Genomic DNA, 17,596 nt, shown 5'->3' with positions numbered 1-17,596 from the left:
CATCAGGATAATCAATGGTACAGGCCATCACACCCACATTATTCACTTCCATGTACACGGAAAAATTGACAACATCAAGCAGACAACAACATGATCAACAGGGAGCAAGTCCAGGATAGCAACCGAGATGCAGAAATGCAGTCCTCAGGATAAAGATTTCTTCACTGGTGTACAAAGAAAGCCAAAATCAAGGGTGAGCAGGATCAGGATAATGAGGACTCTTCAGGATCTCAAGGGCGCCAATGGTCAAAGCATGAGGCACCATCAGCTTCCACCATGTTGTCTCACCAGAACACAGGCGGTCAACAACCTAGGCTCTGGTCGAGGGGGAGGACTCGGCCGATTCAGCCATCCCCAACCTCTCACGACTGACATCCAGAACAGGACAACACAGGACCAGAGGTCGGAAGGCCACAGCAACCCCAAGCCTCAAAGACAGGATTAGATGTGCTCCATTTAATTTAATTCCCTCAGCCTTCAGATCAAGATTCGCGAAACATGGCACCCAATTCTTGAACTCAGCGGGGAGCTTGACACCATCCAGGACGAAGCAGCCCACTTAATTAGCACGTCATCCACAAACAGTCACTCCCTCCACACTGATGCGCAGCAGCAGTGTGTAACAGCTACATGATCCACTGCAGCAAATCACCTTTGCTCCTTCAACAGCACCTTCTAAAGCCGAATCTCTACCAAGAAGAACAAGAGCATCAGAAACATGGGAACGCCAACTCCTGGAAATTCTCCTCCAAGCCACACACAATCCTGACTTAGAACTATATTACCATTCCTTCACTGTTGCTGGGTCAATATCCAAGAACAGCACATCGACTTCAGCAGTTCAAGGCAGTAGCTCACCACCAACCTCTTACAGGAAATTAGGGATGGGCAATAAATCCAGTATTGAACAATGATGCCCACAACCCATTAATTTTTTTTTTTTTAAGTTAACTTTGTGTTCCTTGTACAGTAAACAAAGCTCCTCTGAGCAACTTAATGAGTTCCATGCGTTTAAAAAATAACATGCTTTTTTAATCTTACTACCAAAGTGAATAACCCCATTTCCCCACATTATACTCCATCGGACAACTTGTTGCCTATTAACTTAACCAGTCTGCATCTTTTTGCAGCCTCTGTATTCTCCTCATACCTTGTGTTCCCACCTAGCTTCATATCATCAGTTAACTGAGCCAAAGAAACAGGGTAATGTACCCAATACTCAATCCAAGCTAAGATATTACCTCCAACTCTACTCGTCTTTATCCTGTATCTTAACCTCTACATGGCATTTACTGAATGCCTTTTGGAAATCTAAGTGGTTTCTACTGGTTTCCTTTTCTTTACCCTACGTCCTCAAAAAACAAAAATTTGTGAAACACAATTTCCCTTTTGTAAAACTATGTTTTAATCATACTGTGTATTTCAGAACTGATGTCAGGCTAACCTGTAGTTCCCAGTTTACACTTTCCTTCCTTCTTGAATATTTCCAATCTATTGGGACCATTCTAGAATCTAGGGAATTTTGGAAAATCATAATCAGTACACCCTCTACCCTGTAGCCATCTCTTTAGAACCTGAGGATGTGTGCCATTCGCTCCTGGGGATCTGTCAGATTCCAATCCTTTAAGTTTCTTCAATACTTGATCTTCGTTAATATTAATTACCTTAATTACCTGACTCTTATTATGTAACTTATGTCTTCTACTGTGGAGACAGGCACAAAATATGTGTTCATTTTCACCATTTTCTCAATCCCCATGGTAATTTTGCCTATCTCTGCTTCCAAAGGGAAGGACATTTATTTTAGCAATGCTCTTCCTTTATATATACTTGGAAAAGGTTGCATTATCTAGAGTCGATTTCGGCGGGAGAACAGCTGGTGAGTCAGTTTCAGCGGGAGCAGTGCGGAAGTGGCTGCTGGGAGGTAAGTCTGTCCTTTAAAAGCACTTGTCTTTGCAGGGGCAGGTCAGTCGATTTCGGCGGGAGAACAGCTGGTGAGTCAGTTTCAGCGGGAGCAGTGCGGAAGTGGCTGCTGGGAGGGAAGTCTGTCCTTTAAAAGCACTTGTCTTTGCTGGGGCAGGCCAGTCGATTTCGGCGGGAGAACAGCTGGTGAGTCAGTTTCAGCGGGAGCAGTGCGGAAGTGGCTGCTGGGAGGAAAGTCTGTCCTTTAAAAGCACTTGTCTTTGCAGGGGCAGGCCAGTCGATTTCGGTGGGAGAACAGCTGGTGAGTCAGTTTCAGCGGGAGCAGTGCGGAAGTGGCTGCTGGGAGGTAAGTCTGTCCTTTAAAAGCACTTGCCTTTGCAGGGGCAGGCCAGTCGATTTCGGCGGGAGTGGAGCTGGCTGGTTAGTCAATTTCAGCAGGAACTGAGAATTTTTTTTTTTAAATTAGTGTTTTAGGCGGGAACAGGAAGTCGACACGCGGACATCTGGGAAGACCCTCACCAATAAATTCTGGTGGAGAGGAAACCCGAGACACTACACGTGTAGTGTCTCCCACCCGCCCTCCTCCTCTAACCTAATAATAAAACCCATTGGTCTGAGGTAAGTACCATATTTTATTATATTATTATTATTTTTTATAAAAAATTTAATTTAGTTGTTAGCCAGATCTTGGTAGAAGGTTAGAGGAATGGCAGGGAAGGGAGTGCAATGCTCCTCCTGCAGGATGTTTGAGGTGAGGGATGCAGTTAGTGTCCCTGCTGATTTTACCTGCAGGAAGTGCTGCCATCTCCAGCTCCTCCAAGACCGAGTTAGGGAACTGGAGCTGGAGTTGGAAGAACTTCGGATCATTCGGGAGGCAGAAGGGGTTATAGATAGCAGCTTCAGGGAATTCGTTACACCAAAGATTGGAGATAGGTGGGTAACTGTAAGAGGGACTGGGAAAAAGCAGTCAGTGCAGGGATCCCCTGCGGTCGTTCCCCTGAGAAACAAGTATACCGCTTTGGATACTTGTGGGGGGTGGGGGTGACTTACCAGGGGTAAGCCATGGGGTACGGGCCTCTGGCACGGAGTCTGTCACTGTTGCTCAGAAGGGAAGGGGGGGAGAGGAGCAGAGCATTAGTAATTGGGGACTCTATAGTCAGGGGCACAGATAGGAGATTTTGTGGGAGCGTGAGAGACTCACGTTTGGTATGTTGCCTCCCAGGTGCAAGGGTACATGATGTCTCGGATCGTGTTTTCCGGGTCCTTAGGGGGGAGGGGGAGCAGCCCCAAGTCGTGGTCCACATTGGCACTAATGACATAGGTAGGAAAGGTGACAAGGATGTCAGGCAGGCTTTCAGGGAGCTAGGATGGAAGCTCAGAACTAGAACAAACAGAGTTGTTATCTCTGGGTTGTTGCCCGTGCCACGTGATAGTGAGATGAGGAATAGGGAGAGAGAGCATTTAAACACGTGGCTACAGGGATGGTGCAGGCGGGAGGGATTCAGATTTCTGGATAACTGGGGCTCTTTCTGGGGAAGGTGGGACCTCTACAGACAGGATGGTCTACATCTGAACCCGAGGGGCACAAATATCCTGGGGGGGAGATTTGTTAGTGCTCTTTCGGGGGGTTTAAACTAATGCAGCAGGGGCATGGGAACCTGGATTGTAGTTTTAGGGTAAGGGAGAATGGGAGTATAGAGGTCAGGAGCACAGATTTGACGTCGCAGGAGGGGGCCAGTGTTCAGGTAGGTGGTTTGAAGTGTGTCTACTTCAATGCCAGGAGTATACGAAACAAGGTAGGGGAACTGGCAGCATGGGTTGGTACCTGGGACTTCGATGTTGTGGCCATTTCGGAGACATGGATAGAGCAGGGACAGGAATGGATGTTGCAGGTTCCGGGGTTTAGGTGTTTTAGTAAGCTCAGAGAAGGAGGCAAAAGAAGGGGAGGTGTGGCGCTGCTAGTCAAGAGCAGTATTACGGTGGCGGAGAGGATGCTAGATGGGGACTCTTGTTCCGAGGTAGTATGGGCTGAAGTTAGAAACAGGAAAGGAGAGGTCACCCTGTTGGGAGTTTTTTTATAGGCCTCCTAATAGTTCTAGGGATGTAGAGGAAAGGATGGCGAAGATGATTCTGGATAAGAGCGAAAGTAACAGGGTAGTTATTATGGGAGACTTTAACTTTCCAAATATTGACTGGAAAAGATATAGTTCGAGTACAATAGATGGGTCGTTTTTTGTACAGTGTGTGCAGGAGGGTTTCCTGAAACAATATGTTGACAGGCCAACAAGAGGCGAGGCCACGTTGGATTTGGTTTTGGGTAATGAACCAGGCCAGGTGTTGGATTTGGAGGTAGGAGAGCACTTTGGGGACAGTGACCACAATTCGGTGACGTTTACGTTAATGCTGGAAAGGGATAAGTATACACCGCAGGGCAAGAGTTACAGCTGGGGGAAGGGCAATTATGATGCCATTAGACGTGACTTGGGGGGGATAAGGTGGAGAAGTAGGCTGCAAGTGTTGGGCACACTGGATAAGTGGGGCTTGTTCAAGGATCAGCTACTGCGTGTTCTTGATAAGTATGTACCGGTCAGGCAGGGAGGAAGGCGTCGAGCGAGGGAACCGTGGTTTACCAAGGAAGTGGAATCTCTTGTTAAGAGGAAGAAGGAGGCCTATGTGAAGATGAGGTGTGAAGTTTCAGTTGGGGCGATGGATAGTTACAAGGTAGCGAGGAAGGATCTAAAGAGAGAGCTAAGACGAGCAAGGAGGGGACATGAGAAGTATTTGGCAGGAAGGATCAAGGAAAACCCAAAAACTTTCTATAGGTATGTCAGGAATAAGCGAATGACTAGGGAAAGAGTAGGACCAGTCAAGGACAGGGATGGGAAATTGTGTGTGGAGTCTGAAGAGATAGGCGAGATACTAAATGAATATTTTTCGTCAGTATTCACTCAGGAAAAAGATAATGTTGTGGAGGAGAATGCTGAGCCCCAGGCTAATAGAATAGATGGCATTGAGGTACGGAGGGAAGAGGTGTTGGCAATTCTGGACAAGCTGAAAATAGATAAATCCCCGGGACCTGATGGGATTTATCCTAGGATTCTCTGGGAGGCCAGGGAAGAGATTGCTGGACCTTTGGCTTTGATTTTTATGTCATCATTGGCTACAGGAATAGTGCCAGAGGACTGGAGGACAGCAAATGTGGTCCCTTTGTTCAAAAAGGGGAGCAGAGACAACCCCGACAACTATAGACCGGTGAGCCTCACGTCTGTAGTGGGTAAAGTCTTGGAGGGGATTATAAGAGACAAGATTTATAATCATCTAGATAGGAATAATATGATCAGGGGTAGTCAGCATGGCTTTGTGAAGGGTAGGTCATGCCTCACAAACCTTATTGAGTTCTTTGAGAAGGTGACTGAACAGGTAGATGAGGGTAGAGCAGTTGATGTGGTGTATATGGATTTCAGCAAAGCGTTTGATAAGGTTCCCCACGGTAGGCTATTGCAGAAAATACGGAGGCTGGGGATTGAGGGTGATTTAGAGATGTGGATCAGAAATTGGCTAGCTGAAAGAAGACAAGAGGGTGGTGGTTGATGGGAAATGTTCAGAATGGAGTACAGTCACAAGTGGAGTACCACAAGGATCTGTTCTGGGGCCGTTGCTGTTTGTCATTTTTATCAATGACCTAGAGGAAGGCGCAGAAGGGTGGGTGAGTAAATTTGCAGACGATACTAAAGTCGGTGGTGTTGTCGATAGTGTGGAAGGATGTAGCAGGTTACAGAGGGATATAGATGAGCTGCAGAGCTGGGCTGAGAGGTGGCAAATGGAGTTTAATGTAGAGAAGTGTGAGGTGATTCACTTTGGAAGGAATAACAGGAATGCGGAATATTTGGCTAATGGTAAAGTTCTTGAAAGTGTGGATGAGCAGAGGGATCTAGGTGTCCATGTACATAGATCCCTGAAAGTTGCCACCCAGGTTGATAGGGTTGTGAAGAAGACCTATGGAGTGTTGGCCTTTATTGGTAGAGGGATTGAGTTCCGGAGTCGGGAGGTCATGTTGCAGCTGTACAGAACTCTGGTACGGCCGCATTTGGAGTATTGCGTACAGTTCTGGTCACCGCATTATAGGAAGGACGTGGAGGCTTTGGAGCGGGTGCAGAGGAGATTTACCAGGATGTTGCCTGGTATGGAGGGAAAATCTTATGAGGAAAGGCTGATGGACTTGAGGTTGTTTTCGTTGGAGAGAAGAAGGTTAAGAGGAGACTTAATAGAGGCATACAAAATGATCAGGGGGTTGGATAGGGTGGACAGTGAGAGCCTTCTCCCGCGGATGGAAATGGCTGGCACGAGGGGACATAGCTTTAAACTGAGGGGTAATAGATATAGGACAGAGGTCAGAGGTAGGTTCTTTATGCAAAGAGTAGTGAGGCCGTGGAATGCCCTACCTGCTACAGTAGTGAACTCGCCAACATTGAGGGCATTTAAAAGTTTATTGGATAAACATATGGATGATAATGGCATAGTGTAGGTTAGATGGCTTTTGTTTTGGTGCAACATCGTGGGCCGAAGGGCCTGTACTGCGCTGTATTGTTCTATGTTCTATCTGTTTTCATATTCCTGGCTCCTTGACTCTCATACTTCATGTTTTCTTTTATCAATTTCTTGGTGTTCCATCCTGGTTTCCAAAATATTCCCGTTCCACAGACTTACAACAATTCTATGCAATATTAAAAGCCTCTTTTTAAAAATCTAATACCATCCTTAACATCTTAAGTAAACCAGGGATGGATTTTTCTTGCTGCGTTTTTGCTTTTGAATCGAATGCATTTTTGTTGAATATTTAGAAGTTTTTTCTTTAGCTAATCAACCTCAGCCAGCTCCCCCACATATCCAAGTAATTGACTATACTTTAGTTTAAGATTCTTGTTTGCGACTGGAGTATGTTGCATTCAAACTTAATATGGAATTCAAATGTATTATTGTTGAATCCGCGGTATGCAGTACGCATAGACAGAAGTAGAAATTACAGAACAAGGTTTATTTCAATACAATTACAATATTCCGCCATTCCCCTAAGGGTCTCCTCCCAAGCTGCAGGTAGGCCGAACTTTTTGTGCAACTGGGGTTCTCCTTGTAAAGGGGAAACCCTGCTCCTTAAAGGGATAGGCCTGCCCGTCTTAAAGGGGAAGTTCATATTCCGGGGTAGTCACGGGAAATCGTATAGTCCTGATCCCCGGACCTCCGTTGGGGTATAACGATTATGATCAACATTTCTCAGTGGACCTGCTACTAGCAGATTACTAATTAACCCTGCCTCACTGCACAATACTTGATCAAAAATCATATGATCCCTAGTTAATTCCACAGTGTATAGTTCCAGGATTCCACAGTATATAGTTCACAAAAGCATTCTACAAACTACCTTCCTGACTACCTTTGAAAATTTGATTGGTCCAGTCTAGATGAATTTTAAAGCCCTCCACAATTATTGCATTTTCTTTGTTACAAACTCTAATTATTATTTCCTTACTGTCCTGTCCAACAGTATAACTATTTTTGTTAGCAGCCTATAAACTACTTGCACCGATCTTTTCTGACATTTGACATTCCTAACCCCAGCCAATTAAGTACATAAGTGTCACCAAATCTTTATAAAACACTGGGTGGGCCTGAGCTGGAGTACGGTGTTCAATTCTAGGCACCATACTTGAGGAAAAACATTAAAGCTTTGGAGTTGGTGCAGAAGAAAGTTATTAAAATGCTACCAAGGCTGAAGGACTTCAGTTTATGGGAGAGAAGCCAGAGTTGTTTCATTAAGGTAATGAAGGTAAAGAGGTATTATAGAGCAATTCAAATTTGTAAATAGTTTTTATAAAGCGGAGAAATTGTTTACAGTTCAGAAAACTTAATAATCAGAGGATAAAGATTTACGGTCATTGGCAAAAGAACCAGAGGTGACCTGAGGAAAGGTTTTTTTTTCAGCACGTCTTGATCACCCTGCCTGAAAAAGAATGAAGGGCACAGATTCAAATGGTAGCGTTCAAAGGAAAACTGGATAAATACTGGAAATTAAAATATTTACAAGACTATGGGATTAATTGAATTCGTCTATCAAAAGGTTAGCGCAGACAATGGGCTGAATGACTTCCTCCTGTGCTCTATCATGGTCATGTTGTGTCATCTCAAATTGTTTCTTTTCAAAGCGCGAAAGATTCCCGTTTCTCCAGTCATTCCTCATAACTAAGACATGCAAAATGAGAGATATATTCTTGACATTACTTCCAGGACTTGAGTGCATCTCTCATTTCTCAGTGAGAAAGGGACACAGTATTCAGTGTGTAATCTGGATGGCAGGCCACAACTTGTTTACTACTGTTTTTGTTTTCAATTGGTTCTGTTGATTGTTGTTATGCATTTGTCAACCATTTTGAACCTGATGTCTACTTAAACTACTAGATTGATTTTTCAACTCCACCCTCTGCTTAGTGCACTTTCTTGTGTTCCATCACATAAAAGTTGCCCTTTGGCAAACAACCTTTACTTACGCTTGTACCAGACGATCAGTCAATGCAAATAGTTTGTGAATACATGACAAAATGCATTATTGAAAATGCATTATAGAAGTATTATAGAATTCTAAGCAAACATTATTTTTCGAGAAATTAACTCTTACCTTCTGGCATTTGTACATATGACTGCTGCTAATTGAAGATTGGCCTGCAATGACGTGACTCTATCAAGTTCCTACAAGCAATACATTAATATTAAAATTCAAATATTTTTAAAGTAGCATCATTGCCTTTTCTGTTTATAAGTGACTTTGTTTATAAGTGAAGACATAAAAAGGTATGCTAACAAATAAAATATTAAGTAACTATATTCTCTCAATATTTTGCATAATGTAAAAAAATTGCGCTCTAACCATCTCATGGCAGCCTTTCTGTACACATGTTATCTTTTTATCCATGTTACAGCAGCACGTTTGATCAGCTTTAAAGTTTAAAAAGTATTCAATATTTACACAATGCCTTAAAAGTAAGGTCTTCGAATATATTTCAGCCAAATAGCACACTAAGAAATGTCATACTTTATCAGCATTCGAAGAATCTAAAGTTAAAGCACAAGGTTTAAACACTCTCCAACATTTAGACCAATGGTGTTTCACTGTTATAATAAGATCCTAATGAATTACAGTGCACTGAATGTTAGAACTTTCACATAAATAACTGCCATATGCTATAGTTTTACAGGAACAGAAATGCACAATCAGCTGTGTTATATTTAAATAAAAAATATGGCTTTTCTTTTTTGCAGCAACACAATTTGAAAAGATTGTTTCTTTATATTGAATCATACGCTAATATTCACATTAGTCACAACTCACAAATCAGTAGTATTTGAAAGCCTAAAATGATTGGATTAATTTAATTCTAAAATCACAATTAGCTAGGTTTTTCAAGTGGAAGGCCTCTAAGAGCAAAAAGAAACTTTGACAGGATGGAATATTAGAATTCCCTCTTGATTTGTTTTGGACAAAATACAAAAACAAGTTTAAAAAGAAAACTAACAACACTTGCACAACTGTGAACTATTCAAAATCTAGTCTATCCAATTCTGGAAAACACGTTATTTGTTCTCCGAATTAATTATCTATTTACGATATTTGAATTCCCAGTGACCAACTCAAATGATCACACAAGATTTTATGTTTTAAGACTGTGACTGTAACAAACAGACGATAGTCAATTTTGATTTAACAGTATATAGTAACTAATATAGTAACTAATATACTAATCAACAGAAAAGACATTCCGAATATGCCCGAAAACCACATGCAATCTCCACAGTATTGTAGTCTTTACAGTAGCCAGTCCAAAGTTATTCCCAAATTTCAACATGTTGTCTTCTCCCAGTTTTGTGTCGTCACAACAGATATCCATCAAACATTTCTTCTCTTAGTCTTCTGAGAATCCCCAGTCCAAAGATTTAAAAGCGGGAAAGGAGCGGGAGATTCAAAAGCGGGAGAGGAGCCGGAGATTTAAAAGCGCGAGAGGAGCCGGAGATTTAAAAGCGCGAGAGGAGCCGGAGATTTAAAAGCGTGGGAGAGGAGCCACCTCTTCTAACCTGAGTGAATATCAGGTAAGCGCTTTCTTTCTTTTTCTTGTTTTATCCGCAAGTTATCTAGAGGGGATGGCAGGGAAGGCAGTGCAATGATCCTCCTGCAGAATGTTTGAGGTGAGGGACACAGTCAGTGTCCCTGCTGATTTCACCTGTGGGAAGTGCACCCATCTCCAGCTCCTCAAAAACCGCGTTAGGGAACTGGAGCTGGATGAACTTCGGATCAATCGGGAGGCATCATTCGGTGGTCATAGATAGAAGCTTCAGGGATGTAGTTACTCCGAAAAAGGATGATAGATGGGTGACGGTGAGAGGGGCTGGGAGGAAGCAGTCAGTACAGGGATCTCCTGTGGTCGTTCCCCTTAGTAACAAGTATACCGCTTTGGATACTGTGGGGTGGAGGGGGGGGGGATTTACCAGGGGTAAGCCATGGGGTACAGGTCTCTGGCACAGAGTCTGTCCCTGTTGCTCAGAAGGGAAGGGGGGGAAGAGGAGTAGAGCATTCGTCATTGGGGACTCCATAGTTAGGGGGACATATAGGAGATTCTGTGGGAACGAGAGAGACTCGCGGTTGGTGTGTTGCCTCCCAGATGCCAGGGTCCGTGATGTCTCGGATCGTGTTTTCGGGATGCTTAAGGGGGCGGGGAGCAGCCCCAAGTCATGGTCCACATGGGCACCAACGACATAGGTAGGAAAAGGGATGGGGATGTAAGGCAGGTATTCAGGGAGCTAGGGTGGAATCTTAGAGCTAGAACAGAGTTATCTCTGGGTTGTTACCCCGTGCCATGTGCTAGCGAGACGAGGAATAGGGAGAGAGAACAGTTGAACATGTGGCTACAGGATTCGGATACCTGGATAATTGGGGCTCATTCTGGGGTAGGTGGGACCTCTACAAACGGGATGGTCTACACCTGAACCAGAGGGGTACCAATATCCTGGGGGGGGGGGGGGGGGGGGGATTTGCTAATGCTCTTCGGGAGGGTTTAAACTAATTCAGCAGGGGGATGGGAACCTGAATTATAGCTCCAGTGTACAGGAGGTTGAGAGTAGTGAGGTCATGAGTAAGGTTTGAAGGTCGCACGAGTGTACCGGCAGGCAGGAAGGTGGTTTGAAGTGTGTCTACGTCAACGCCAGGAGCATCCGGAATAAGATGGGTGAACTAGCAGCATGGGTTGGTACCTGGGACTTCGATGTTGTGGAAGGCGTACGGTGTGTTAGCTTTTATCGGTAGAGGGATTGAGTTTCGAAGCCATGAGGTCATGTTGCAGCTGTACAAAACTCTGGTGCAGCCGCATTTGGAGTATTGCGTGCAGTTCTGGTCGCCACATTACAGGAAGGATGTGGAGGCATTGGAAAGGGTGCAGAGGAGATTTACCAAGATGTTGCCTGGTATGGAGGGAAGATCTTATGAGGAAAGGCTGAGGGACATGAGGCTGTTTTCGTTAGAGAGAAGAAGGTTAAGAGGTGACTTAATAGAGGCATACAAGATGATCAGAGGATTGGATAGGGTGGACAGTGAGAGCCTTTTTCCTCAGATGGTGATGGCTAGCACGAGCGGACATGGCTTTAAATTGAGGGGAGATAGATATAGGACAGGTGTCAGAGGTAGGTTCTTTACACAAAGAGTGGTGAGGCCGTGGAATGCCCTACCTGCAACAGTACTGGACTCGCCAACATTAAGGGCATTTAAATGGTCATTGGATAAACATATGGATGATAATGGAATAGTGTAGATGGGCTTTAGATTGATTTCACAGGTCGGCGCAACATCGAGGGCCGAAGTGCCTGTACTGCACTGTAATGTTTTATTGTTCTATTGTTCTAATATCCAGTAGCAAGATCCAATATGGCGACTCCCTATTTCCAGCACTCGAAAGTAAATCTTCCAATGTCTTTAAATCTCCATAGGGGCCATCTCTTCGACCAGAAAACATCTTTCATTGCATCCAGCCTGATGGCTAATAGAAAGCAGTCTTTTCTTCTGCTATTGTGGAAAAGTGTGAGGTTATTCACTTTGGAAGGTGGAATTTAGGCATAGACGGTTTTCTAAATGGGGAAATGCTTCGGAAATCAGAAGCACGAAGGGACTTGGGAGTCCTTGTTCACGATTCTCTTAAGGTCAATGTGCAGGTTCAGTCAGCAGTTAAGAAGGCAAATGCAATGTTAGCATTCATGCCAAGAGGGCTATAATACAAGACCAGGGATGTGCTTCTGAGGCTGTATAAGGCTGTATAAGTCAGACCCCATTTGGAGTATTGTGAGCAGTTTGGGGCCCCTATCTAAGGAAAATGTGCTGGCCTTGGAAAGGGTCCAGCGGAGGTTAACAAGAATGATCTCTGGAATGAAGAACTTGTCGTATGAGGAACATTTGAGGACTCTGGGTCTGTACTCATTGGAGTTTAGAAGGGTGAGAGGGGATCTCATTGAAACTTAGAAGATACTGCGAGGCCTGGATAGAGTGGACGTGAAGAGGATGTTTCCACTTGTAGGAGAAACTAGAACCAGAGGACACCATCTCAGACTAAAGGGACGATCCTTTAAAACAGAAATGAGGAGGAATTCCTTCAACTAGAGGGTGGTGAATGTGTGGAACTCTTTGCCGCAGAAGGCTGTCAAGGCCAATTCACTGCATGTCTTTAAGACTGAGATAGATAGGTTCATGATTAATAAGGGGATCAGGGGTTATGGGGAGATGGCAGGAGAATGGGGATGTGAAAATATCAGCCATGATTGAATGGCGGAGCAGACTCGGTGGGCCGAGTGGACTAATTCTGCTCCTATGTCTTATGGTCTTATTCACAGCTGTTGCTGCTTTCCTGTCTCTCCCTTTCTCCTGGACATGGACAGAGTTCAGGGTCTCTGAGTTAATACATTTGGCAGGTGTTAAAAATTGGCACTTGCTCTAATTTGGTTGGACCTGGGCATATCACCATGACAGCCAGATCACACAGCTTACTGCTGGGTGGAACAACTGTAAGAGTCCTTCTTGTTTATTTCCTTTGTTCCACTTGTTTTATTTTTGGTCCCTGGACCCATAAAAGCAATGTGCCTTTCAGCAGAAGAGTGCTTACCTAAGCAGTGTGTTCCGAGGCTTTGTATTTTGGAGAGAAGAAATAAGACTCGTTGGTGCCATGTGAATCTTAGGAACTGGATTTGGAGGATGTCAGTTTGATTGGCTAACCAGCAACCAGTGAGTTGGCCAGGGATTGTGCTCTGCCTGACAAGAGTCAGTGATTGGTTCCTGCCAGGTGGATTTTTCAGGGAGAACTTGTCAGAAGCCACTAGACCCTCAAGGGAAGAGGAGCTGTTTATTCTCCTTCTCTCTGCTGCCGGTTGCCTGGTGTCTCCGTGAGTGAAGACATACAAGCTGAAGGAAAAGAAAGTGCCCAGCTGAAGGCCTAACCTTAAGAAAGAAACTAACTAGAAGACATCCATCTGAATCAAAGATCTTTATTCTTTTAATTTATCATATTTTCTTTACTTCTCAACTACTCTAGAGAGCAGAGTTAGAAAAGGGGGGGGGGGGGGGTTGAGGTTGGGAATCAGATATTAGATGGTCCGTTATTTTTTTTGCCTAATTAATTATAACTACTGTTAATAATAAAAGATTACTCATGTTCAAATTTCACCAACCTGGTGAGTGTGATCAATTTAACTCAACCTAAGCCATGGGTATCAACATAAAATAAAATTTCGCTGGTGTTGTGACTTTAGGTCAAGTGGAGCTGGAATTGACCACGCATTAGCCCAGTGTGTCGTAACTCTACGAAGAGGTCTAATGCCCCTTTCCAGTACTCCATTTTACCTTGAATGAAAGGGTACGCGTTTAAAACATACCCATCTCATAAAACCTCACATTTGTAGCAGCTAGAATAAGTTTAATATTCCTTTAGTTTCCACTGCAAATTCAATATATTTACCTGAGTAAATTAAAACTTACAATGTGATATTCTTATTATGCTGATAATCCTGAACAGCTTATGCTTTGCTCTTATTGTTTGACATCATAGAACACTTAGCAACAGAGTGAATACAATATTGACTAGATTGCCAAACTAAATCATCCAAGTGAAAGGATGTCATGATCAAACTGTGAAGTGATCTTCATTGTATCTTGAGTACTGCATTCAGTTCTTGCTGCAAAGAATCAGGTCCGACATTCAAACGCTGAAAGCTGTGCAAAGAAAGGCCAGAAGACTCAGCTGCACTATAAATAGTCAGAATTATGAGCAAGAGAGAGATTTGCAGTGGTTAGCCTTGGGAAGATATACAAGAGAGAATCTCAGAACTATACGAGATTGCTCACAGTGAAAAAGATAGGTGCAGCATGTTATTTAAAAGTAACTTGCAAAAGTGGGACATCAACAGGATGTAAAAAAGGTTAGTGATTCATGATCATCTGTTTAGCACCATCATCAAGGACAAATATTTGCCGAATGATACACTCTCTATTTCTTAAAAACTAGTGGTGTAAAATACTTCCGTTCCACATTGCAATTCTAAACCCTGGAATTCTATTCCAGGGTTGATGCTCTGGCCAAAGTCAGTAGGTTTGGTACACATTTGTAGAAACATAATTTAATGCTGTATGCAAAGCATTTAATCTTACAGAATGCTAGATTAATGAAAAACAAATTTCATTTACATAGCACCTTTATCGCAGTAAAACGTCCCAAGGCATGTCATAGGAGCATTATCAAACGAAATGACGCCCAAATGAAATGAAGAGATATTAGGACAGATGGCCGAAAGCCTGGTCAAGAGGCGTATTTTAAAGAGCAACATTAGAAGGCAAGAGATGTACATGGAGCCTCGCATGCCACATGGCAGTTATAGTCAATATTACTATTCATCTCACAGTATAGATATTGGGATCGGTGCCATGAATTCGGCACTGTCTTTTGGTGCTAAAAGCTATTTTACCTTTAAATTGGTGACCATGGCAGATGAACACGCTTATGAGATGAGCCATGCTGGAATGCAATTTTAATGAAGCCTTTGGCTGGGAGCATCTGTTGGATGTATGCAAAATAGGCAGTGTGGCATCAATAGCTCACCTCACACAGCTAAATATGCTTTGCAGAGGAAGACATATCTGTGAAAGATGGAAAGCAAAATAGAAAGGAGAGGTGAAGGGAGGGATTTCCAGAAGTTTGGGACTGAGACAGCTAAAGGAGCAGTGACCGATGATGGAGCAATTAAAATTGGGGATGCTCAATTAGATAAGTGCAGGTATTTTGGAGGTGTATTATTTTGGGGCTGGAGGAGATTACAGAGATCGGGAAGGGTGAGACCATGGAGGGATTTGAAAACAAGGATGGAAATTTGAAAATCAAGATGTTGCTTGACCTGACGTCAATTTAAATTAGCATGCACAGGGTGATCGGTGAATGGATGACAGTTAAGACACTATGTCAATAGGACATGAAAGAAATCCAAACTGTGTACATTAGACTTTATTCTTGTGCTATTTTAAAATTGCACTTTCTGCTGAACCCAACAAAGTGACTGCGACAAGTCACATGACCACAGGATTGGCTCTTTGTTCTGGAAGCTTCTAAGCAGGAGTTACAAGAATAAAAGAATCCTCCTTTCATCATTGTGGAATCTCCCCCCCAATTTTATGAACGTTATAATCACAAAACCAAAGTACTCTCAGATTGAAACTCTTTATTCCCACAGAGTTGTTAACTGACCCATCTCACACCTGGGACTGCCTAGGTCAATTTCAATAGATCATTGAGTGGACAAAGGACATAACTTGCATACTGATAAGCATACCCCTGTAGTGGAGTCAGAGGGTCTGCCCAGACAATGGCTTCACAACACAGATCATCAACATGATGGGAACCTCTTTTTAAAGCTAATGGTTGGGGACATAAACATTCTTGAAACCAAAGCAAGGCCCAGACATGAGATAAACATGTCTTTGAAATCCTTGTGGAGGAAGGTCATGTGACTCAGGTGGCCATTTTGAAATCCCTACATTCCTTTGAAACCTCAAAACGCAGTCTGCTGAATTACCAACTAATCAAATAGCAGGACTCCCAGCTGACCAAGCAGCTGGTCACTGTGTCTCAACTTCTCAAAGCCAGTTTGATTTTTAAAAGTCTCTGATCACCGCCTGCCAAGCGGTCGAAGCTCAGAAATCCCATCATGCTGCATTATTCATTTCAAGGGTTTTGGTATTGCTGTCTCCAACCAGGGACTCCGGACTGAACTCTGCCATGCCGGAAACACCCTCTGGACTTTGGGCTCTCCCGTAATTTGGAAATCACGTGAACTAATATTGATTTCTCTGGTTCATTTACTACATTATCCATCGTTCTAAAAACTCCCTCTTTCCTATCTCCCTTTAGAGTGTGCATGCGAGTGGACACATGTGGTTACGAAAAATCTCCCACGGTTTGGATGTTAAATAAACTAACCTTCTAAGTTAATCAGAATATTTGCTGCATGTTACTTAAAAAATTGGACCACACAAATATAGGGTTTGGGGATACACGCCGCAGTATAGTTAAAAAATTCAAAATAATCCTATGCTTTAACAGAGAGGACAAGGAAGTTCAGCTTGCCCCTCTCCTGTCTGTAATAACACAGACAGCAGAGTTTTGGATGACCATATGTTTACGGACTAGAGGATATGAGACTTCATTGAAATTGTCATGTATAGAGGTAACAAAGGTATGAATAAGGATTCCAGCAGCAGATGAGCTGGGACAGTCAAAGGACATGACAAAAGTGGAAATAGGCAATCTTAGTGATATCACAAACGTGAGGTCAGAAACTCACCTCAGGGTCAAATAGGACACCAAGATTGTAAACAGAAAGGTTTAGTCTGTTGTCAGGGAGAGACAGAGAGTCAGTGGTTAGCAGCAGAGTTTGGAGCAAGGACCAATGACAATGGCTTCATCTTTTAATACTTGGAGGAAATACTCGCTTGTCCAGTACAGGGTGCCATAGGGTATGATATTTAAGCAATAGTGGAAGTGTCGGGAGGTAGTGGTGAGAGCTGGGTGCCATCAGAGCACATGCAAAAATGAACGACTGTGCTTTTGGTGGAAATCGCCAAGAGTTAGATTGCCCTACCCAATGCCTGGATTCTCAATGAGCATTGGCAAAGAATCAGTACTTTCATGGGATATCAAAGAATTGCAGGAAGGAAAAATACATTTGAAAAAAGCAAGTTGGAATCTTGATTTCTCCCAGAAATATGGTGGATAGGGTGGTCATCAGGAAAATTGCTTTGTGTTGATAGTATTGAGCTTCTTGCATGTTGTTGAAGCTGAACTCATCCAGAAAGAATTCTATCACACTCCGCATTTGCACGCTGGAGATGGATGGTAGACTTTGGCCACAGTATTTATATGGTTGGTCCAGTTCAGTCTTTGGGGAACAGCAAACCCCAGGATGTTTGATAATGAGAGATCTAGTGATGGTAATGCCACTGAATGGTTAGAATCTTTCTTGTAGGAGATAGTCATTGCCTGGCACTTGGGTGGCGTGAACATTACTTGCCACATATCTGTCCAAGTATTGATATTGCCCAGGGTCTTGA

The 17,596-nt window shown here is 43.3% G+C and overlaps 1 protein-coding gene across 2 annotated transcripts in view; it reads right to left on the bottom strand.

Annotated features, from left to right (window-relative positions):
- The window catches only part of vps50 (VPS50 EARP/GARPII complex subunit), a 258,473-nt gene that overhangs the window by 184,119 nt on the left and 56,758 nt on the right, over nucleotides 1-17,596 (bottom strand). For both annotated transcript variants that reach the window (XM_072509012.1, XM_072509013.1), the window contains one exon: nucleotides 8,594-8,664. In XM_072509012.1, the coding sequence (XP_072365113.1) occupies nucleotides 8,594-8,664 (71 nt within the window). The remainder of the gene's footprint in view (nucleotides 1-8,593; nucleotides 8,665-17,596) is intronic.

The sequence above is a fragment of the Scyliorhinus torazame genome, chromosome 6 (genome assembly GCF_047496885.1).
Source record: "Scyliorhinus torazame isolate Kashiwa2021f chromosome 6, sScyTor2.1, whole genome shotgun sequence".
Taxonomy (NCBI): Eukaryota; Metazoa; Chordata; class Chondrichthyes; order Carcharhiniformes; family Scyliorhinidae; genus Scyliorhinus; species Scyliorhinus torazame.
Note: the sequence above shows the minus strand (reverse complement) of the source record. Positions and strands in the feature narration are given on the sequence as shown.